General features: G+C 37.2%; 3 protein-coding genes and 2 pseudogenes across 3 annotated transcripts in view; all 5 read left to right on the forward strand.

Moving 5' to 3' along the window:
• The first annotated feature begins 202 nt into the window (after positions 1-202).
• Positions 203-4,152, forward strand: LOC17876723 (disease resistance protein RPS6). The gene is made up of 4 exons (XM_023779201.1): positions 203-1,075; positions 1,159-2,278; positions 2,387-2,683; positions 2,794-4,152. Exons 1-4 carry the CDS (start codon positions 588-590, stop codon positions 3,871-3,873), a joined length of 2,985 nt encoding a protein of 994 aa, XP_023634969.1. The 5' UTR covers positions 203-587; the 3' UTR covers positions 3,874-4,152.
• Positions 4,153-8,659: 4,507 nt separating this feature from the next.
• LOC17875847 lies at positions 8,660-10,589 on the forward strand (annotated as a pseudogene).
• Positions 10,590-11,092: 503 nt separating this feature from the next.
• Positions 11,093-12,412, forward strand: LOC17876969. Its single transcript, XM_023782257.1, has one exon. The coding sequence runs from the start codon at positions 11,093-11,095 to the stop codon at positions 12,410-12,412; it is 1,320 nt and encodes a 439-aa protein (XP_023638025.1).
• A 598-nt stretch (positions 12,413-13,010) lies between these two features.
• LOC111830432 lies at positions 13,011-16,543 on the forward strand (annotated as a pseudogene).
• A 1,950-nt stretch (positions 16,544-18,493) lies between these two features.
• The window catches only part of LOC17874610 (polyadenylate-binding protein RBP47C), a 3,649-nt gene continuing 2,914 nt past the window's right edge, over positions 18,494-19,228 (forward strand). Inside the window, exon 1 of the mRNA XM_006279823.2 lies at positions 18,494-18,908. Within this exon, the coding sequence (XP_006279885.2) occupies positions 18,561-18,908 (348 nt within the window). The 5' untranslated portion in view covers positions 18,494-18,560. The remainder of the gene's footprint in view (positions 18,909-19,228) is intronic.

Below are 19,228 nucleotides of genomic sequence, written 5' to 3' on the forward strand. Positions count from 1 at the left end.
TATAAAAACGGTTATGTATATTTTCATATACAGTATATAGGATCAGAAAGATAATGATTTTAACACCAAAAAATTCAAAAATATGCATAGTTTATCATACTATACTTCAGACAAAAACATAACAAACATCATAATATTCATAATCATATCATACTATTAAGAAGATACATATTTAACTTAGCAAACAAAAAGGCTTCCTAGGATCGATTAAACACATTAAATAATTAAACTAATAACAAAGACGATATAACACATTAACACTAAATTAATAATCGAAAACATTCTCCCGCGCTGTACCGCGGATACGAACCTAGTTGTATACGTAATTAAGAGGATACAAAAAGAAAAGATTTGTGACTGACGTGTAGCCATGATTAAGTCAACTTGCATCAGAAAACTCTGAGAAAGAATGGTGAAGTTGCTATGAATTTTCTATTCATAATGATGCGTGAGACTTCACTTCTCCTTTCTTTTCACAATCTCAATTCTCAATCGCTGAAGTCTGTTTGTTCTTCTTGAAATTAGCTTCCTCCTCTTCTCTCTCTATGGCTCTATCTTCTTCTTGAAATTAGTTTCCTCCTATCTCTATGGCTCTATCAACTTTGGCTTCTTCTTCTTCTTCTTCCGAAAAATGGGGGAACGACGTCTTTTTGAGCTTTAGTGGAGAGGATATACGCGAAAACTTCCTCAGCCACTTTCGTAAGGAGCTGGATCGGTATCCGATACTTGTTTTCAAAGACGACAAGATCAAGAAAGGCCAACCACTCGGTCCCAAGCTAACACAGGAGATTAAGAAATCAAGAATTGCGATCGTTATCTTTTCAAGAAAATATGCCTCTTCAAGTTGGTGCCTCAATGAGTTGCTAGAAATCGTGAAATGCAAGAAAAATTGTAATCAAGTGGTGATTCCCGTTTTCTACCGTTTGGATCCTACCCATGTTAGGAAACAGAGCGGAGTCTTTGGAATGTATTTTAAAAAGACTTGCCTCAACAAAACAGCGAAAGTGAAAATTATATATGAAAGAGCTTTGACCTATGTTGCTAATATCACCGGATATCATTCTTCTGTGACATGGTAGGTTTTCATATTCAGTGCTTACTATGTATCTTGAATAAATTGTTAGTCTCATGTTTGCTAATGGTATTTTTCATTGTTAGCAAAAATGAAGCAAAAATGATTGAGGCCATCATCTATGATATTTTGGGTGAGATGGCTTTAACACAATCCAAGGATTTCGAGGACTTTGTCGGTATTGAAGCTCCTATTGCAAAACTGAAATTTTGGTTGGATTCGAAGGCCGATGATGTGAGGATGGTTGGGATATGTGGTCCCTCCGGAATTGGTAAGACTTCCTTTGCAAGAGTTCTATTCAACCGACTCTGCCCTGGCTTCCAATGTAAGGTTTTCGTTGATAGGGCTTTTATATCTAAGAGTAAGGAACATTATAGGGGAGCCAATATGGACGACTTAAACATGAAGTTGCATTTAGTAGGAAATTTTCTTTCCGAAATTTTGGGGAAAAGGAGCATCAAAGTATCTCATTTAAATGCAGTGAGAGAGTGGCTAAAGAATTACAAAGTTCTAATATTTATAGATGATTTGGAATTGGAGGATCAATTTGTGTTAGATACCTTGGTAGGTCACACTGATTGGTTTGGACGTGGGAGCATAATCATTATGATTACAAAACATAGGAATCTTTTAGAAGCCCACGGGATTGGTAGTATTTATGAAGTTCCTCTCCCATCTGATGATCATGCTCGTCAAATACTATGTCGATATGCCTTCAAGCAAAACTATCCACCTGATGATTTTCTGGATCTTGCTTCTGAAACTGCATTGCGTGCGGGTAAGCTTCCATTGGTTCTTAAGTCTTGGGGTTCGAAATTGTCGGGAAGAGACAAAAAAGACTGGATGGATTTGCTGCTAAGGTTTCCAGAAGATCAACATGTTAGTATTGAAGAGAAACTGAAGCTTAGCTACAATGGGTTAAATAACAAAATCGATGAAGCAGTATTTCGTCGCATTGCATTCCTCAATGGTGGTGAAGCCGAAGATATCAAGTTACTACTAGCAGATAGTGACTTGGATGTTGATACTGGGATTAAAAACCTAGTTGATAAATCCCTTATCCAAGTAACAAGCAATACTGTGGAGATACACTCTTTGATACAAGAAATGGGTAAAAAGATAATTCGTACACAGTCTAGTGAGCCTGGAAAACGAGAATTCATTACGGATTCAATAGAAATTCGCAGAGTACTTGAAGATAACACTGTAAGTTTTCTTGTACTCTTTTCATATATCTCATTCTATAAAGATCAAACGACTGAGTTGAAGCGTTTGTTTAGCTAATGGTTTTGTCTCTTTTTTGTTGTTAATTAGGGTACGCCAAGCGTAATAGGTATCTCATTCAATGTAGATGGTATTGATGGATTTCATATTCATAAGAGTGCCTTCAAAGAGATGCCCAATCTTCGGTTTTTAACGATTTATAGTGCGAAGAACAAATCAGTTGGATTGAACTTTTCAGAAGATTACGATTTTATTCTACCACCTAATCTCAAATTACTGGAATGGAGTCAGTACCCTTTGAAATCTATGCCTTCTCCATTTTCTGAAAACCTTGTTGAGCTCGTAATGATTGAAAGCAAACTCGAGAAGCTGTGGGATGGAGTTCAAGTAAGTTTCTAGTAAAATTAGAATTTGTATTGTATCAAGATTAGAAATGCTCATTATATTTTTGAAAGACAATTCTTTTAACTAATGTGCAAAACTTACTTATATTTCAGCCACTTACTCGGCTTAAGAAGATGAATTTGAGGGGATCCCAAAACCTGAAAGAACTCCCGGATCTCTCAATGACTATAAATCTTGAGATACTTAACTTGGAGAATTGCTCGAATTTGGTGGAGCTTCCTTCCTCTGTGCAGTATCTCAATAAGCTAAAGAGATTGAACATGTCACGCTGTAATAATCTGAAGATTTTTCCAACCAACATCAACCTCCAAGCTCTGGACAGCCTCAATCTCTTTAAATGCTCAAAATTAAGGAGTTTTCCTGATATCTCAACCAACATTTCAGAACTGGATCTAAGTCAAACAGGGATTGAAGAGGTTCCTAGGTCGATCGAGAACTTCACCAAGCTTAAGGTGATAAATATGTGGAATTGCGAAAAACTGAAGTATGTATCACTAAACATTTCCAAAATGCAACATCTTGAGACAGCTGACTTTTCAGACTGTGAGGGATTGATTGTAGCTAACTTGAACGATGGTTCAACTGCGGTGACAAAGGCCGTCAATGTCAAGGTTTTCTCATCTCTTCCAGATGATTGTTCCCCAAGAGTGAAGCTCAATTTCATCAACTGCTTCAACTTGGATCAAGAAGCTCTCCTTCAAGAACAATCCTTTTTCAAAAGACTGATCTTGTCAGCTGAAGAAGTGCCTTCATATTTCACTCACCGTACTACTGGCACCTCTCTGACCAATATCCCTCTACTTGAAACATCTCTCTCACAATCATTCTTCAGGCTTATGGCTTGTGCCATGGTAGATTTTGAATCTACTTTAATAGATCATTGTCCGTTCCTCATCGAGGTGAACTGTCAGTTCAAAGACGGACTCAGAAACCACTTTGGTTCCGCTTATTGGCCTATGTACGTCTCGGTATCACCGTTGAGTAGCCATCTCGTTATATTCAACTGTAGCTTACCCTTAAACGGTGAGTATGCCTATCTAGCAAAACGTCACTACGATCATGTGGATATACAGTTTCGCCTGACTGATGACTACTCTCAGTTCAAACTAAAAGGATGTGGTATAAGACTCTATGAGGATGGAACTCCATCTCTGGATATTGCACATGCTTAATGACCGATGATATCAACAGGGAGAGTGGAAAGACAGGTCAAGTGTGTAGCGACAGAGAAGAAGAAGCAAATCAAGGTAGCATCATGTATCTTATCTCAAGATTTGTTTGTTTTACCCATATATGAATTATGAAAGAACAATTACTTTCCCTCCATAGTGCATCTTGTAGAGTATATATATAAATAGAGATTATGTGTATAATAGTTTCCTAATTATTCACATAATCTCTATTTATATATTTACTCTACATATCTCTCGACGTTATGCATTTGGTTTTTTTTTTTTTTGGGTTCTATGGTTTAGTATGATACTTGAAGATAAATTCTTTATCAAGTACTCCTAAGGTCTTACCTTAGTTCTATAAGCTTACTGTTACTTTAGTCTTGGTTCTTCGAATCTAACATTTCCACATTTGAGTGATTGTCAACAAAATTGTGATTGTGTGTGTGGCTTTGGATCCTCATGACTTTATGTGAAGAGAGTGCGAAAAAGTAACAATGAAGAAGAGTCAAACGATTGAGGAGAAGCGCTTGAAATCTTAAGAGTCATCTTTTTTTGTATTTTTCATATTTTTGTTTTGTTTGTTGACAATTATGGATTTAATCTTGTTTTGTTATGAATTGAGTGATTGGTTTTAAAACAATAGTTTATGGGTACAGAATCTAATAGCCATAGTAATATTTGAATCAATATTTTTGACATTGTGGAGATATGGATACTGCAGTGAAGTTGTTCAATAAAATCCTAAGCGAACGCGTGGTTTCGTGGATAGCGATGGTGAATGGGTTTTTCTAATGTCTGGCTAGGTTGATCAAGCGAAGAGATTGTGTTTTATCAAGCTAAAAGAAAATTTCATATTGAGTTGGAGATATTGTTACCTGTAAATGACTCTTCACTTCATCATTGGTTAAGCCTTCTTCTTGCATATGCTCTCTGATTTGTTTAAGAGTCGCCACTGTAATTTAACCCAAAGCAGACAAAGATTACAACACATTTTTTTTGTTAAGTAACCAAACTCAAGAACAAGAACACAAGAAAACCATTTGTCTTCTTTACCTCCCGGTCCACTGAGCTGTTGCAACGCATCAACATATCGAAGATGCCAACACAAAGTAGCTTCAGTATGGCTATTAGTTACACATTCAATGGCTTTTACTCACAAAGTAGGCATCACTTTCTCCAATTCCTGAAGATTGCATAGGAGAGGATCGCTTCATGAGATCAGAAAGAATCAATACAGAACAAAAAGAACATAACACATAAATGTACCTAAAAGGCATCAAATCTGTAAACCTAAGAGGATAGTATCACTTGCTACCTAGGAACTCTTGATAGTACATTGACTTAAATACAAAAATGAATGTAGACTCAGTACATACCAACATGAGGGCACATGAACTGCTCTGAAGATTCATTAGCTTTATCAGCATCCTTTAGAACAAGCTGCAGTAAAATCAAGTTATACATGGTGAGTAAGGTTCACTACATATCAATTGATCCAAAGCACCTAGCAGTTCTAATTCCTGGGCAAAATACCCGAACCCGAATACCCGAACCGAACCCGACCTGTAATACCCGAACCCGTTTTACTTCGGTCTTCGTAATTTTTACAAAACACACACAAAAAATCCTACACGCAAAATCAAAAATCTAATCGAGTGTAAAAGCTTCACTAGAAATCACACAAAACGTCAAAGCCCAATTCGAATTCTCCGCCATGAAATCACAAATTCTTGAATCAGTTCTCCAAAAAAACGATAAATTGATATAACAATCGACGGATCCTCGAAGTAGCTGCTTTGAGTTCGTTTCCGAGAGACATACCACGTCAGCAGTTCTTAAGACGTCTAATAAAATCTTTTATTTTAGAACTGGTTCTTAGTATATTTGGGAGTTTTGATTTATTAGTTTAAGAACCTAAGTAAAAAATTCTACCAAAAAAACAAAAAAACCTAAGTCAAAAACTTAAAATTTACAATTGATGATCGTCATAGAAGGTGTTGTTCGTTTGACAGTTGTAGGAAGCCAGCGATTGCGACTGCGACTGTGACTGAAAGTTGTTCGTTTGATAACATTATGACCTATCGCTACGATTGCAACTGAAAATTTTTAGAGCAGAAGAAACAGCAATGCGATTAACTAGTCGCAACGACCAGTCACTCTATTACGAAACGAACAACATCTTGTTATTTATAGTCGCAATCATAGTCGCTAGCGATTATAAAACGAACATGACTCCACTAAAAATGAACACGAACATGACTCCACTAAAAATGATCTTGTTCTTAGTAAAATCTTGCAAGCTATTGGGTTTGAAACAGTAAGATTGTAAGAGACAATGAGTTTATAAGAGATAGTGAGATTGTAAGCTTGAGGAAAGTACATAAATGGAGTAAAGACTAGGGGTAGAGGATCGAAAGTTTGGGATTAGGTCTGAAAATTTGAGATTTCCCTAGGAGGTAGAGAGTTGAATGTTTGAAAATTGAGTGGGAGATAGAGAAGGAATGTTAATTAGATCTAAAATTGGGGTTTTCGATGAAGGCAAATTGGATTTAGGCACTAAATTTTTTCTAAGTGTCGCAGGTCTGAAAATTTAATTTACCGCCAACACTATCATACTTTTTAATGAGTATCTGCTATTAAATATAACAATACTTTTAATCTTTTAAAGCTAACAGTATATTATAGCGTTTGTAAATGTCCAAACGCTATATAAAAAAAATCGGCTCACCAACCATAGCAATATTAACCAAAACGCTATATTATAGTATCTAAAGCCAATATTCTTGTAGTATATTTTTCTTATATTGTATTGACTAGGATTTAACTCAAAATTGTTCCACACAATCTATAATCAATTCAAGGTTTTTTTTTGTTAGAAAGAGTAGAAACAATGTCTCACCAATTATTAAATTAACAAGAAAGAACTACAAACCCACCGTCCCTGGATGGGTACAACCTACAACATCCTCTAATATGACAGACTGTCTTCATCAATTTTGTTGAACAATTCTTGGGTTCACCCCTAGGGGTGAACCTATCTCATTCACCCCCTCTAAGCTAACCAATCAAAATTAGCCATGTCATCTAATTAAATGAATTAAAATAATTTATCTTATTAATTACAAACTTTAAATTTTAACCACTATATTATTAACCTAAACTTAAATATAATTTAGTTTATTTATAAAATCTAAACCCTAAAGTACTAATTTATCAACCCAAACCAAAATATAATCTTGTTTAATTACAAAATCTAAACCATAACCACTATTTTGTCAACCCAAACCAAAATATAATTTCGTTTAATTACAAAATCTAAACCCTAACTACTATTTTATCAACCCAAACCGAAATATAATTTTGTTTATTTAGAAAATATAAACCCTAACCACTATTTATAAACCCAAACCAAAAAATAAATTCATCTATTTATAAAATCTAAACCCTAACCATTATTTTATAAACCCAAACCAAATAAAATTTCCTAAATAAAAATCCTACAGAATTTGTTTCCTTAATTTGTTTTATTTTATGATTTTAATTTTGATTTATTTTTTAAATAGAAAATGACATGGCACGTTATTATATTTTGATTGGTTAATTAAGAGGGGTGAATGAGATAGGTTCACCCCTAGGGGTGAACCCAAGAATTTTTCAATTTTGTTGGATTCCACATATCTCATATTAGTAGTATTAGAAAGAAAAAAAATTAGCATGTATTGAAACATCTAATTAGTAATATTTTTTAAATAATATCTATTTAAACAAATCCCGCAATATATGGATAGTTGAGAATTATATATTGTTGGATACGTTAATATCAATAAGGGAAATACCTTTAAATAGCACTAAACATGTGTTTATTAAGTTTAGATATATCAATTATAGTATTTTAAACTTCATTAAAGTTTAAAATTTACTATATACGGTTAAATTAAATACATCACTAACTATATACAAAATTTTAAATTTGGATGCTTATAAAGTGAGTAAAGTTTCGTGCTCATTCGGATTTAGAGTCATTTTAGTCTTAGGGAGTGTTATTGGTTTATTGATTTGTAAATCCACATAGAATTTGTCAATCCTTATTATATATGAAATCAAAATACATGGATTTTGAAATAACATGTTTTATCCTTGGATTTGAATCCTTCTATTTTACACTATCAAATCCATTTAAAACATACTGCGGCTTTTAAAATCTAAAAACAAATCACTAAACGAATAACATAGGATTTTAACTAGTTTTATAAATCATACAACCAATAATACATGATTTTGATAGTTATTTTAAAATCAATGATTGAATAATATATGATTTTTGTTTGGATTTTCAAATCCATCAAAATCAATGATCGAATAACCCCCGTTATATATAATATGACTCTGCATCATTTTCTAAATATTTTAGCCAATGTGGGACGTTGAACTTATACTTTTATATTAATAGAGTATTATATGCCCGTTTTTCAAAATTTGAATCACAAGATATGCGTCGACAAAAAAAAAAAAAAAAATCAGAAGATATGCAAAATTTGTCTTTTTTTTTTTTGATTACCTTCATATATACTCAAAATAATTAAAAATAAAAGCAAACAAAGATGAAATTGAGAATCAAATTTTAAATCATGACAAAAGTTTCTAAAATATCTATATTATTAATTGTGGATAACGTAAATGGATATTTATGTTTTATAATTAATGTTAAAACCATTATATTGTGTTTGGTTATATGGATAGTAGAGAGAATTAATGGTAAAGTTGTTTGGATATGGATATATCAATGGCATATCTTGTACATAATTTGAAAATAATGATTTATTTACTAAATGTACTTAAAAAATACTTGTATATATTTTATATTTTATAGTCTCATAAAGATAAAACATAGTGATCAAAATATCCACTTTACGATAAACAAAATAGAGGAATTTCAATTTAGCTTAATAAAATTTATGAAAAAATAAAGAAGAAAAGGATGAGAAAAATATATGTTTCTTTGAAGAAATATCAATAATAAGTGGGCAGAGATAGCCAAGCTCCTGCCTGAAAGGTTAATTTGTCCTGATTAAATGACATATAAAAAATGATCACATTTGCTTGCTTTTTCTTTCTGAACTCTTGGTCATGGAATTAAACTCACATGACGAAGAATAATATTAAGAACCACTGGAATTGCTCAGTCAAGAAGAGACTGGAGCAGTTTTCTAGTAACCTCGTCTTATATGATTCTAGACCTCCTATTTTTGAATACAACTTTTTTAATCACAAAACATTACAAATGGAGGAAGCTGCAACGAGTACTCAATGGGATTCCTTGCAGTTAACTTTAGGACCCATGAATTGGAGGAGCACTCCTTCGTCAACAAGCTCTCTTAGAGGAGATGATACAAACTCATCATCATCAGTAGAATCTGATTGGTCAAGTCCCAAAGGTAAGGGTGAAATATATATCAGTGGATACCTTTTATAATTGATCATCACATGTTCTAACAAGTACTCTATTTATGTAAAATATGTTTCAGAGAGTACTGTAGAAACTCCACAGCACAGTAACGATAATGGGTGCATACAAGAAGTGAAGAAGATAAAAGATAGACTGAGAATGGTTGCGAGTACTTTCAACACACCTTCCATTATCTCCAAAAGAAGCTCCCCAACATCATCACGTCTGAAACGGCACAGACAAAAAGACGACACCCCCGTTTCATATAGATGCTGGAAGTCACAAGTCAAGTGAGGAAGTACACTCAAATATTTCAACTTCTCCTTTCTCCAAGTACAGACTTGCGCAACGTAACACTTGCTCTGGCTCAAAACCCTTGGAGAGGCGTTTAGATTTCGACTTTATGTGACCAAGAAAGTGCAATTTGATTTCTTTTTAACTTTGGTACTCTGGAATCATCAAGTTTAATAACTCATTAAAACTTTGTTTTAACTTTCTTGATGTACAATTGCTAAACATAATAATTAAGTTTTATGTCTTTTTATTCTCAATGATTCCTATTTATTAATGTAAAACATAATAATTAGGAAGACAGAAGGAAGCTTCTCCACATTCTATGTACCTAATTTCTCATCACCTTCCTAGTTTCCTAATTCTAACTTCAAAACAAAAACAAAACAAAAAAGCTAAAAACCCTTATATATATGTATGTTACATACAGCTACAAGTTTTACTCGTGGAAGGAAACCATATTATCTAGATCGTGAAAGCAGGAAATTGATAAGATCATCGAAGAAGCGAAAGAATGAGTCGTAAAATAGAGATCACGGGGATATCGGCGGAGGATCTCGTCTACAAGAAAAGACGGGTGAAAAAGAACGCCTACGGTGCCTTCGACACGGCAGGGAAATATATGAAACAGCCGATGAGAACGAGCGTCGACGAGATCAGTGGGAATTATCCGATGTGGGAGGACAAGCTGGAGACGGAGTTCTCGCCGGGGAAAGAAGCGGTTACGGCGACGAGTGTGATGTACGTGCAGGTTCTCTGCCGGAGTTCAGCTGGGGAGGATCACTGCGTGGGAACGGCACGTGTCCCTGTTAAGGATTTTACGGGAGAATATGCGCTGGAGGGTTTTTTGCACTGTCTCAGTTACAGGTTATGGGACGAGTCTGGCTGTCGTAACGGGATTGTCAATTTCTCCGTTAGGATTCTTCCCGATAAATCACATCTTAAATCCGGTCTCCGTCTGTTTTGGTTACGTTAAATAATGTTTGCTATTTATCTATCTACTCTCTAGGTTAACTAATAATTGTCGATATTTTTTATATAACTTTACTCTCTTTTTTTATAATTAGCAAAATCAAAATCCTTACTGATTGGTTTATTATGGGTTTCATTGGTTTTGTTGTTTCGGTACATACACTTCGTTTATGTTCGGTGTAGCCAAACAAACCATACATTGATAGATGACGATGGTTATGTTGTGTGTTACTAGTGTATGTTCAGAAAGACACGCCAATCTTTTCATTCAAAGGACATTAAGTGATAATCTACCAATTAAAACATCGTTCGTGTATATATATTTTATATATATTATCAACCAAAGAATTGTTGTGGACAAAAGTGATCATCTGGTAATAAAAATAAAATATTTTTAATAAAGAATAAAACAATTCTCTCTCCAAAAAGGGTGATTTTCTCGGTTCCCCTTCTTCGACCTAGTTCACCATTTGGGCTGGCATCTCGCCGGCCGATTCGCCCTCTCCGATGACAAAGAAGAGGAGGAAACTCCGCAGGCCTCCGCTCTCAATTGCGTTCTCTTCAAAGTTTAAGCGCATGTTAGCCTCCACCTTGACGTCTACCTCCATCTCTTCAGCGGGATGTTCGATTTCCGCCGCCTCCCACCCTTTCGCCGCCGCGGCCCAGTCCAACAACTCTATTCTGGTTGAGACACAGGGAATCCTTCCCTCTACTCCCTTGATGTCGCTTGAGCTAATTTTGGTCAGATCTGGTCATGTTCCTCAGTCACTAGCTTCAGTTGAGACTTCGGGTTCTCCCTCCTCGTCTCTTGAACAAGTAGTGGGACTTCCTCCTTCGGGTTCTTTTGTGTCTGAGATCTCCTCCGCAGGCCCCAATGGTATTCCTCAAGGAATTGCGGTTCCTAAAAGTGTAGTGGGAATTCATTCTCTTGGTCCCTCTGTGTCTGAGATATCCTCCGCAGAGCCCATTGGTACTACTCAAGGAATTGCGACTCAGGCTCCTACTCCTCAAACGGCGTCTTCTCCAAAGAATACCTCGGTGGGAACTATTGGAAAAGACACCACTGCTCCGTCGACAAGGGAATCTCTTTGGGCGACAAAGTTTAAAGCTTCACTCCACAATCTCCGGCAAATGGACGCTCCTTCTTTCAGAGAGGACGGAACTCCGGTGGTGATGGCACCTCCGTCTGTGCTCCTAAAAACAGCAGAAATGTGGAAGGGTCACCTTGTTGCTCAGTTGCATGGGCTTTTCCCTCCTCCCACAAAAATCTTCAATGATCTAAATCCGATTTGGGGGAAATTTGGCAACATAATCGTTCGTATCATTTCTGAGACAACAGCTCTCATTTTCATTCCTTCCACGACTACTCGCCAATGGGTCGTTGATATAGGGTTCTGGCAAGCTGGTAACTGTGCTTACACGGTCTATCCTTGGTCTCCAGAAGGTCCTATGGAATTGGAAGAGCTCCACTCTGCTCCGACATGGGCGATTCTAAAACGCGTGCCACCTCAACTATATTCGCTTGAGGGAATAAGTGTGATCGCTAGCGGCATTGGAAAACCTCTCCATACTGAGAAATCAAGGCTGGATCCTATCAACATTGGCTCCACCAAAGTAAAAGTGCTCATCAACCTGCATTTCTCTTTGCCTACAACAGTAGTGGTAAAAGACGTCCAAGGAAATACTGCTAGAGTTGAGGTTGAATACCCTCGGCCTCCACCTAAATGCCTCAACTGTGGTCGCTATGGACACCTTCTGAGTAGGTGCCCTTTACCGCTTCAGAAAAACTTCCTTCCAAGAAAGACTTACCATCTGGTTCAAGGGTAGTCACTCACCCATCGGTCACCCTGTCAGCTAATCCTGAGGGGGAAGAAAAACCCGTAAGTCCTCAGACGAGCGATCAGATTCGTTCTCCCAGAAGACGCAGCTCCCGGTCTAAGAAGAGGTCTACTAGCACTCCCCCGGTTCTGAGCATTCCCTCAACCAAGGAATTAGCGCAACAAATTTCTTCTTAAACTGCTACCACGTCTCATACGGCAGGAAAAGCTGAATGGGTTGTAAAACAAAGCTCAAAGACAAATCAGAAAGGAAAAGAGAAGGAGGGGGAGAAAAGCCAGGGAACTTCTTCACCCCAGATTCCCGTCAAACCGATTGGAGAGTTCTCTATGGCGGAATCAAGTGCTATGAATAGATTCCTCCCTCTTGCTGTTTCTCTTGAGCCCGATAGGAACAATCTAAAGGACTCTTCCTTCCCTCTTCCCATTGGTTGGGATGCTATGTCAAAGAAGACTAGGAAGAAACTTCAAAAGATATGGCATAACTAGCAAAGATCTAAGGCACAGGCGACTGCTCGGGATGATAATTCGACCTCACCTGTTACTCACCCTTGCTGATTTCGAGTTCACCGTACAACTTTTTGTGTTCTATGTCGATTTTTTCTTACAGTATAAGAGGCTTAAACAGCCATTCTCGACAACGGTATGTACGAAGCTGGATTGCTTCTAATAACTTTTTGGTGGGTTGTCTTCTTGAAACTCATGTTTCTGAGTCCAATGCCAGCTCGGTATTGGCTGCTACTCTTCCAAGCTGGAGAATGGATAACAATTATTGTTGTTCTCCCTTAGGAAGGATTTGGATTGTTTGGCACCCCTCAGTGTCTGTTTTGGTCTTCTGGAAATCAGAGCAACTTTTGTTGGCAAATACAAAGCTCCCCTTCATTGATCAATCTATTGTTATGGCTTTTGTCTATGGTAAGAATTCAGAGGCTGACAGAAGGTTATTGTGGGAAGAAATTTCAGAATTATCTTATTCTTCCCTCTTGCAGAATACTCCTTGGGTTCTTCTAGGAGACTTCAACCAAATTACTGCGGTTAATGAGAATTTCTCCATTCTTCACAACAATCTTTCTCTCAGAGGCATTGATGATTTCCAAGAGTGTATTAGGACAAATGATTTGTCTGATCTCCCCAGCAGAGGGGTGTTCTTTACATGGTCCAATCATCAAGTTGGAAATCCCATTATAAGGAAGTTGGACAGAGCGATGGTTAATGCTACATGGATCGACATTTTTCCTAATGCTACAGCCGTGTATGATCCCCCGGGTGACTCGGACTACTCCCCTTGCATCGTCAGGTTGCAGAACCATCAGAGCCGATCCAAGAAAACCTTTAAGTATTTCTCCTTCCTTGCTACTCACCATTCTTTTCTAGACCGCATATCCGCTGCATGGAATGAGGAGATTGCGGTTGGATCTCTTATGTTTTCTCTTGGAGAGAGGTTAAAGGCTGCTAAGTATGCTTGGAGGATTCTCAATCGTCAGGGTTTTGGTAACCTCCAACAGCGTACGTCCCAGGCCCTTGAAAGCTTGGAATCCAGTCAGTCAAACCTCCTATCTCTCCTCCAGTCTCTCTGTTCAGGGAAAAGTTCATGGCTCGCAGGAAATGGAACTTCTTCTCCGCTGCTCTTGAAACTTTTTACAGACAAAAGTCCAGAATTAGATGGCTCAAGGAAGGTGATGCTAACACTAGATTCTTTCACAAAGTAGTGATTGCTCATCAAGCAAAAAACTTGATTTCCTTCCTGAGAGGTGATAATGATATAAGAATTGAGAATGAGAACCAGATAAAGGACATGAAATTACTCTCACCTGCTAGGATCTAAGGACCCCTCTGTTTCACCTTATACAGTTGATCAGATCAAAGATCTCCATCCCTTCAGGTGTGACTCTCATCTTGCGGATAAACTGACGTTTATCCCTTCATTTCTCAGGCTGTTCAAGGAAATCAAGTGGGGTTCATTAAGGGCCGCTTGTTATGTGAGAATGTCCTCCTCGCCTCTGAACTAGTTGATGGTTTTCACCTCCCTGGTGAGGTCTCTAGAGGATGTCTCCAAATTGATTTAAGTAAGGCCTATGACAATGTGAATTGGGAGTTTCTTTTAATCATCATTCACGCCATGAATCTTCCTCCTCTTCTTATCTCTTGGATTAAAGTTTGCATTTCAACGCCGGCTTATAGCATTGCTTTCAATGGTGAATTGATTGGACTTTTTCAGGGGAAGAAAGGAATTCGTCAGGGAGATCCCATGTCATCTCATCTGTTCGTTTTGGTTATGGACATTTTGGCAAAAGCTTTGGATAGAGGAGCAATGGACAATCACTTCAAGCTTCACCCAAAATGCTTGGCCCCAATGATCTCGCACTTAAGTTTTGCTGATGACGTTCTCGTCTTCTTCGACGGTACAGATACCTCCATGGAAGGCATCCTTGATATCCTTGATGAATTCAAAAAGGGTACTGGTCTTGGAATTAATAGGCAAAAGACGGCCCTTATCATTGATGGTGGAGACTTTGAAAGCACAAAACTTCTAGCGGCCTAATTTGGAGTCACTCATGGATCCTTACCTGTAAAATACCTAGGAGTTCCCCTTATGGCCCAGAAGATGAGGAAGCAGGATTACCAGCCCTTCATTGATAGAATTAACAAGAAATTCTCTTCTTGGACTGTAAGGCACCTCTCTTTTGCTGGTAGACTTCAACTCCTCAAATCTGTCATCTACTCCACCATTAACTTTTGGTGCTCAATCTTTATCCTTCCTAACCAATGCCTTGCTAAGTTGGAACAAATATGTAGTGGGTTCTTATGGATGTCCTCCCCCGATTCTGCTAGAGGAGCAAAAATTTCTTGGGAAACTGTATGCACAGCAAAGGAGGCTGGCGGATTAGGCCTCAAGAGACTAATTTCTTGGAATAGAGTTTTGGCTCTAAAGCTAATTTGGTTGATTTTTACTACAGCAGGATCTCTTTGGGTTTCCTGGATCCGTCTCAATGTTATAAGGAACATGAATTTATGGGATCTTAATTCGGCCACTCATGGAAGCTAGCTCTGGAGAAAGCTTTGCAAGCTCAGGCATGTCGCTAGGCCTTTCATTGTGTGTGAAATTGGCTCGGGTGTCACTGCCAGCTTTTGGCATGACAATTGGACCGGGTTAGGACCTCTCATTGATCTGGCTGGTAATAATGCTCCTCAAATTGTTGGCTTATCCTCAAAAGCTACCGTTAGGAAAGCCATTAGAGGATCTCAGTGGTGGATATCTTGTTCTAGAAGCAGGAATCCGATTTTAAGGCTAATCAAGAGTATCATGCCCGAGGTAGAAAGGTTGATTGATTGTCAGCATGATGATGTTTATCTTTGGAAGCCTACTCATCATGCTCCATCAAACTACTTCTCTACTTCCTTGACTTGGCAGACCTTGCACCCGGATGGTCCCTTGGTCTCGTGGCATAACTCAGTCTGGTTCTCCAATCACATCCCCTAGCATGCTTTCATCTGTTGGGTCATCGCTTGGAAGCGTCTTAACACCAGAGATCGTCTTCATGGCTGGGGTCTTACTGTTCCTCTATCTTGCTTACTCTGCTCTATTCATCAGGAATCTCACGATCACCTCCTTTTTTAGTACGATTACAGCTATCGAATCTGGCATTTCTTCACCCGCAGGCTGCACCTCTCCCCCCCTCTTCACTTCACACCCTCTCTGTTGTGGCTGAGAAATGCCACCAATAACTCAAATTTGGCGTTCATTTTAAAGCTCATGTTTCAAGCTTCCGTTTATCATATCTGGGTTGAGCGAAATCAACGCCTCTTCACTTCTTCTTCCAAGACTCCACAAGTCATCATTAAAGAGATCTAGATCCTCTTAAAAGCTCGTCTAGCTCCCTTGTCGGCCTCTCAAAGAAATGTGCGACCGGGAGAGACTCTCTTGGCAACCTGGTTTAACCACTTCCTCTAACATCGGCCCGGGTTCTTTTGGTTTCTTTGGTTTCGATGCTGGTTGGTTGCTCCTCCTGTTGGGTGTGTGGGTGCTCTTCTTCTTTGGTCTTGTTGCAGGTTCGTGGAGCTTTGCAGGTCAGATTTCTTCCTCCAAGAGTTGGGTTCTTGTTCGTTTGTGGGCTTGGGCTAGGGGCCTTCCTAGGTTCTCCTGTTCTTGTCCTTTTTTTTCCCTTTGTATCGGGCATGTGGCCTTGCTTTGGGTCATGGACCTTGTACCTTTATATGTCTCCTTTCTCCTTTTATCCTTTTATTTGGGCATGTGGCTATGTTGGACCGTTTAGGTCTTGTAATCGGCGTGTTATTTATGGCATTACTTTTTAATAATAATAAAAAAAATCAATAAAAAATAAAAAATTATAAAAGATATTTTGATTTTCATAAATAGTTAGTCTATGAAATTAGTTTCTTCTTTTCTTAGAAGAACAAAGAATACTACTTCTCTTTCAAATAATCATGAAGTATTCCAGGGATTATATCTCTAGAATAAAAATTACATTACTTCAACTTTTGATAATGTATTGCAATAGGTAAATACTTGTATAATACAAAGTTTTATCATTGATACATATGGTAGATTTTTTATAGCTTTTTACTCAACAGTGCCCATGGCACCAATGAGTCTTTAGAGGTGCTCGAAGTCCGCTATTTTCATTCCCTCGTAATCCAAAGCAATGTAATTAAAACTCTGCACACAAATAAAGAAAACTATCAAATTTGGAAACTTAGCTATGGTATAGAATATATAGTAACTCTATCTACCCGCATGAATGGGGGATAGAGTTGTAAAGTTGATTATTTGTTTTCTAAAAAACTACCATTAAGTTTTAAACAAGAATTGCAATATATGGTTTATATTTGGCAAAAAAAATAGAGAAACAAACACGACTAAAAATGAGGTACAACTTTGCTTACCTTACTTGGTTTTTTATGCTTAAGTTTTTGGTATTATACAATTTCTTACCGATTATATTGTTTAGAAATAAAGGTGTCACAACAACAACAGATTTTGGGATGAATAACTACAATATGAACATGTCATGGAAATTTGGTGTGTATCTTTTAGAAGAGCAAGTGTTATGGATTCTTCTATCAAAGAGGGGGATACATACCTTCAACTGGAGTGTGAGTATAGGTATAAATTCAAGCATTTCATTCATGCCAGATTGTGTAGACCACAATTTTACCCGCAATAAGTTTAATAGGAAAAATGAAGCTTCATTAGAAGGAGACTTAAGCCAAAAAAAAAAAAAAAAAAATCCCAAGTGTTCAAACCTGTGCATGTAACAGCTTGACAAGACTTAGAATAAGATGATCTTTTGACTCTAATTAAATTTCACATAGGAAAGATACAATGAAATAAAAAAAATATATATTTAAAATTCAAATTTCACTTCTTTGGTTAGTTTATCCCTAATGGTTGGTTTCAAGAGTATTATGTAAATAATTATCTATCTCCTCATTGAATATGTAAAAACTTATGAACAATTGGTTCTTTCTTGCCACATCTCTATCTTACCAAGTACCAATAGATAGTGACAAATCTAATACTAATTTAAGTGCTGGTAATGTTTGATCATAAGACTTTTAACCGGAAACGCAAGTGGGCCAGGGGGCTGCAAACACGTGGGCTGTGCAGTTTGGACCTATAGAAAAGAGGTTAAAATCGATGCGTTGCAGCGCTTGTAACTGCCATGTGGCGTGGTGTGCCATGTGGCAGAGGTTCCCACCGGGATGGGTTGTTACACATGTTTATGAAAACATACTATTAATGCACAAATATTTTTAATCAAATAAAATTCAAAATTAATTTCAAGTCATTTATGTATGAATAATTAATATAAATAAATAAGAATAAGCCGACAAAAAAAATGAATAAAAATAAAATTATAATATATTCTTAAGAGATTGTAAGTATGAAATAACAATATTTAATTTTTGATATTTGATTACATGTTTTTATTAATATAAGTATTATTCTTCTAATTAAAAAATAAAAAATATTAAACACTTCTTTCCCTTTACTAACCTAACTAGGGTAAACGTATCAAAGCCGCGCAACAGCATTGAAACATATATAGCAAAAACAAAACAGAACAAACCCCTAATCTTCGCCACTAGTTCCAACCACACGAAACCAAACCACTCTCATGGCAGACACAAAGAAGGTTCAATCCCCAGAACCAACGGTGGTTGATGATGAGAATCAACGGATAACATCATCCCCGCCGCCGCCGCCACCACCACAATGGAAAGGGATGAGGTACCCTTCTCCTATGGTAATGCCACATCATATGATGTATGCTCCACCACCTTATCCTCCTCCTCCTTATCTTCACCATCATCAGTTTCATCACCAGCATCATCATTATCATCAGTCTCGTGGTAATAAGCATCAGAATGCTTCGAATACTGAGAATAAGACTATTTGGGTTGGTGATTTGCTTCATTGGATGGATGAGAATTATCTTAATTCTTGCTTTTCTTCTTCTGGAGAGGTTTGGTTTCTTGACTCTGTTTGCTTTTGTTATGTAAAGTTTTGGTTTTTATGTGTTTTTTTGGCTTTTGTAATGTTGGATGTTTGGTTAAGCTTGGTTGCTTCCATTAGTTTTTTAGTGTATCTTTGTATGTTTTGTCTCTTTTATTATCTCTGATTAGTGTTTCCCAAAAACCTCTGTTACGAAAGCTATTTAAAGTTTTGGTTTTTATGTGTTTTGGTAGCTTTTGATTAGAATGCAATCACCAGTTGTCTTGTGTATCTGTTTCAGTATGAAGTAGGAATTTTTGGTTGGTTAAGCTACTGTAATGTACATGTAAA

This window comes from Capsella rubella, unplaced genomic scaffold, assembly GCF_000375325.1.
Source record: "Capsella rubella cultivar Monte Gargano unplaced genomic scaffold, Caprub1_0 scaffold_8, whole genome shotgun sequence".
Taxonomy (NCBI): Eukaryota; Viridiplantae; Streptophyta; class Magnoliopsida; order Brassicales; family Brassicaceae; genus Capsella; species Capsella rubella.